The sequence below is a fragment of the Elephantulus edwardii genome, unplaced genomic scaffold, assembly GCF_000299155.1.
Source record: "Elephantulus edwardii isolate Elephantulus edwardi_28Jun2011 unplaced genomic scaffold, EleEdw1.0 scaffold00065, whole genome shotgun sequence".
Taxonomy (NCBI): domain Eukaryota; kingdom Metazoa; phylum Chordata; class Mammalia; order Macroscelidea; family Macroscelididae; genus Elephantulus; species Elephantulus edwardii.
Genome location: NW_006399815.1, coordinates 11721351 through 11725238, shown reverse-complemented (window position 1 = coordinate 11725238; position 3888 = coordinate 11721351). Strand labels below are relative to the sequence as shown.

Below are 3888 nucleotides of genomic sequence, written 5' to 3'. Positions count from 1 at the left end.
AATTGGGGATGAGGGTGGAGAAAACAGTGCAACAATGAATGAATGAAAACCCAAAATCTCTGTAAATGTTCATTAAAACTAATAACATTTAATTTGAAAAATGATAAAAATATTGGGATATGAACTTATATGAGGCCTTTTCACTACTTCTATAACAGCATTTTTGGTAACACTTTTTGTATTTTCACTGCACCCCTTTTTGGTTCTCTTGTGAAAGCTTGCTTATCATTTTGACTCATTGATAAACTTCTGAAGATTAACTTTTTACTTTCTAGTGGGAATCAGAAACTACCAGATCAGAGAGACAACATAAATACGTATACCTTTGTTATCTTAAATGTTTATGTAAACGTACTGAATGAACAGTCCACACATTCACTCAAATATTTTCAATATTTTAACCAGCTTTATTTTTTTTATTTCAATGAATCACTTCATCATAAAAAAAAGAAACGTCTTTTGTGCTACACAATCTGTCATTTCTCAAAAGAAAATGGAAGATGAATAAAGACAAAAGCTGATGAAATGATATGCACTTTTGGCTTCCTTTGCAGGTGCCTCCACCCTGTCACCAAGTCTCCTCGGCTTACTGCTGCTTGCCCTTGGCATCCTTGTCTACTTGGAATTCTGAATGTAGTGTGACAGCTGCCATTCCCAGCCCGGCTCAGTGGACAGCCACCATCCCATTGAGGACTACAATTCCTTCCAAATCCTGCGGCTCCATCCCAGCCAAATAAATTGTACTTTAACAAACGATCCAGCTGATTTATAACACATGTTTTGACTGAGGCATTCAGGAACCCCTTCATCCAAAAAAATAAACTTTTCTTTAAATGGATACAAAGTGATTTTTAACTCGTTCCAATATGCCTTATGAACCACTTAACCTGATTCTGTGACAGTTGCATGATTTAATCCAATGGGTCAAGTTACAGTGTTCAATTCAATACTATAGGCTGTAGAGTGAACATAAAAACCACCATACACAGGTGCTTTAAATTTAATAACAAGTCGTGAAATATAATAGCAGTTGAAATGTTAATTATATGTGGTAAATGTAAGAGTAATTCAGTCTCTTGTACTATACTCTGTTTTGGGTCCTGCATAATTTTGAATGGCCCTTATCATTCATGACATTTTGAGTATTTTTTTTAAGTATAACTGACATGTTTTGGCATAAATCTCATTACCAAATCATTTTATTAAATGAGTTAAGAATTTTTTAATATTGAACAGCCAAATTCTAGATTTATTATTTTCAAAGAAAATGATTTTTAAATATTTGATTTCCACATTTGGTTATCACATTTCAGTTCTTTACAAAATAGTATGGAGATTTTTATTATTTTTATAGTCTATTGTTAAGTCATCTTATGCTTTTTACCATTAGTTTCAAGCATTTAAAAAAATCACACTTCTTTATCTAGAATATCCCCAGACAACTTGTTTTTATTCATACATTAATGAATTCTGGAAAGTAGAGAATTTCTGTGTTTTTATATAGAGATGTGACTATCTTTACATGGTTAGAAATGACAGTTAAATAAATCAGAAGTACTTAATAATATTTCAATATCTCTGGGTTTTGTGCTTCATTCTTCCTGATAATCCCTTTTGTTAGTTATTGAAGGTGTGGAATCAAGAACTATTTGTAGATTGAAACCCTACAATATTCCTAATATTTTAATTTTAGTTTTAAATTCATTTCCTATTTCAATGCAATACTGAAAACTGGCTAAAAATACCAAATCTATATGTTGCCAATGGTACTTTGAAGAGTATGCAAAGTTGGAAGGGATGCAAAACTTGAAGGCCGGGGAGATCATGTGTCAGATAGATACTGTCCCCCAAGTGTTTGTGATTTGGGTTTTTATAAATTATGCAAAGGAAGACACACATTTCTTCATTTTCCATGGTATGCACGGAAATGTACATGAGTGTGGATGTGAAAGAAAATGAGTAATAAAGGATTAGCTGGCTCGTGAATCAGTGCAATGATGCTTCAAGAGGTATTTTATTAGCACAACATTGCTAGCTAATTAGAGATAGAGTTTATCTTTTTAGAAAGGATACCTTATAGGTTCATAAAAAAATATTTACAGGAAGCAAAATAGATCTATTACTACTTTACCCCCTTTTCTTTAATTTGTATAATTTTTGTACTATATATCTATGTGTAAATGTTTAGAGCTTTCATTATTAAAATATCAATAAATATTAAATTGGTTTACATTTAACTCTTTGTTATAAAATGAGACTTTTAAAAATAAATTAAATGGATGCTTTCCCAGTAGAAATATGCTAATGGTCTTATGATCCATACCAGATTTCGTAAAATATTTAAATGTTTGGTGGAAAAGAAAGAAAATGTACTCATACTGCAGGCAAATGGATATTCTGTAAGCCTTCTGTACAAATGTTTGTGTTATCATTGCCACACTTTGGGATTTTTGGTTTCATTTTGTTTTGTTTTTATGTGCACCATGTTGGGTAATTTAATATAAAAACAGCAACTAATCTTTTGTTCCAAATGCATGCTTGATTTTTTGTTTTCTAGTATATTGTAATAAAAAGCAAAACAGGTTAGATTTTTTGCATGAAATGGTTCTGGAAGGTAAAAAGAAAACAGATTTTGGAGGTAGTTTAATTTGAAATTTGTGACAAAGATGAAGTAGCTTAAAATCACTCATAAACTTAACTCAAGCCTTTCATTCCTCCTACAAATGTAAAAATTTGACTGGGACCATCAGTTTTAAAATTTAGTCAAATTAATATATCATCTGCTTTAAGACGCAAGATTCTTAATTAACTTTATATAGATATAGAAACATTTGTTTCTTTGTATTTTAAGAGAGGTGATCGTAGTTTTATTTGATACTGATGAATATTGATTTTTTTAGTTCTTTTTTATCATTTTTTCAATGGAGTAGTATAGGACTGTGCTTTGTCCTTTTTATGAATGAAAACAAATTATAATGAAATAAATGTATTACTGTTACCCAAAAAATAACAACTGTCCTTTCATTTTACCTAAAGTTGAAACTCATTTGTGGAAGTCTTCCATTATAAGCTCAAATAAATATTACTTGTTAAATAATAGCTAAATGTGTCTTAGAGTAAGAATGTGTACCCCACTCATTCCTGTGCTTCATGTGAATTTGAAGTTGGTCTTCCAACTTTCATATGAAAATTGACAAAGGAAGACATTTCAACTGGGTTGTTGAGCAAGAAAGACAAGGACTGTGTAATCACTTCAAGGACATCAATGCAAGTCTGAATAAGAAAAACAATTCTTTTCTCTTAAACCATGTTATACCAACAGTTATATAGAAATATGAACTTGGGAAATAGTTTTCAAGAGAGTCTAGATGAGTTGATACGGTCTGAACAGATCACCCCAACTTGATCTTCACGTGCTCCTTCAGATTGATAAGATTATAAATTTAACATGGGCTCAGAGTCAGGAACAGAGTCAATTTCGGAAGGTGATGTCTTTAAATAAGTACAGATTCTGTGATAATGTGTGGACTTTTGTTTGGAATGGTGTTGAATTCAGAGAGGTGACAGCTTATTAAAGTGGAAAAGTGAAATTTGTAGCCTGTGATGGTAAAAATACTGGCTCCAATATGACAGAATAAATAAGGAGCAAGTGGCTTTTTTATTCCAACCTCTATTATTAATCGTGGCTTTTTGAAGATAAACTTAGAAGAGACATTTTTAACTTATTCTGGCAATTCAGGAATGACTCCATTGTGCTATGCTGTCGGAGAATTCCAGTAAAAAGCTCATAACGCTGTAGCTGCTTGCATTCACTTATTATGCAGCAAGAAGAAATTAAATTTTTATAAATAACAAATCAAAAGTTGTTACCTTCCTATAAATATTCTT

General features: G+C 31.4%; 1 protein-coding gene and 1 pseudogene across 2 annotated transcripts in view; both read left to right on the top strand.

Annotated features, from left to right (window-relative positions):
* The window catches only part of CNTN1 (contactin 1), a 241776-nt gene extending 240884 nt beyond the window's left edge, over positions 1-892 (top strand). For both annotated transcript variants that reach the window (XM_006888198.1, XM_006888197.1), the window contains one exon: positions 555-892. In XM_006888198.1, coding sequence (XP_006888260.1) covers positions 555-631 — 77 coding nt within the window. In that variant the 3' untranslated portion in view covers positions 632-892. The remainder of the gene's footprint in view (positions 1-554) is intronic.
* A 2415-nt stretch (positions 893-3307) lies between these two features.
* LOC102865670 lies at positions 3308-3638 on the top strand (annotated as a pseudogene).
* Positions 3639-3888: the final 250 nt, after the last annotated feature.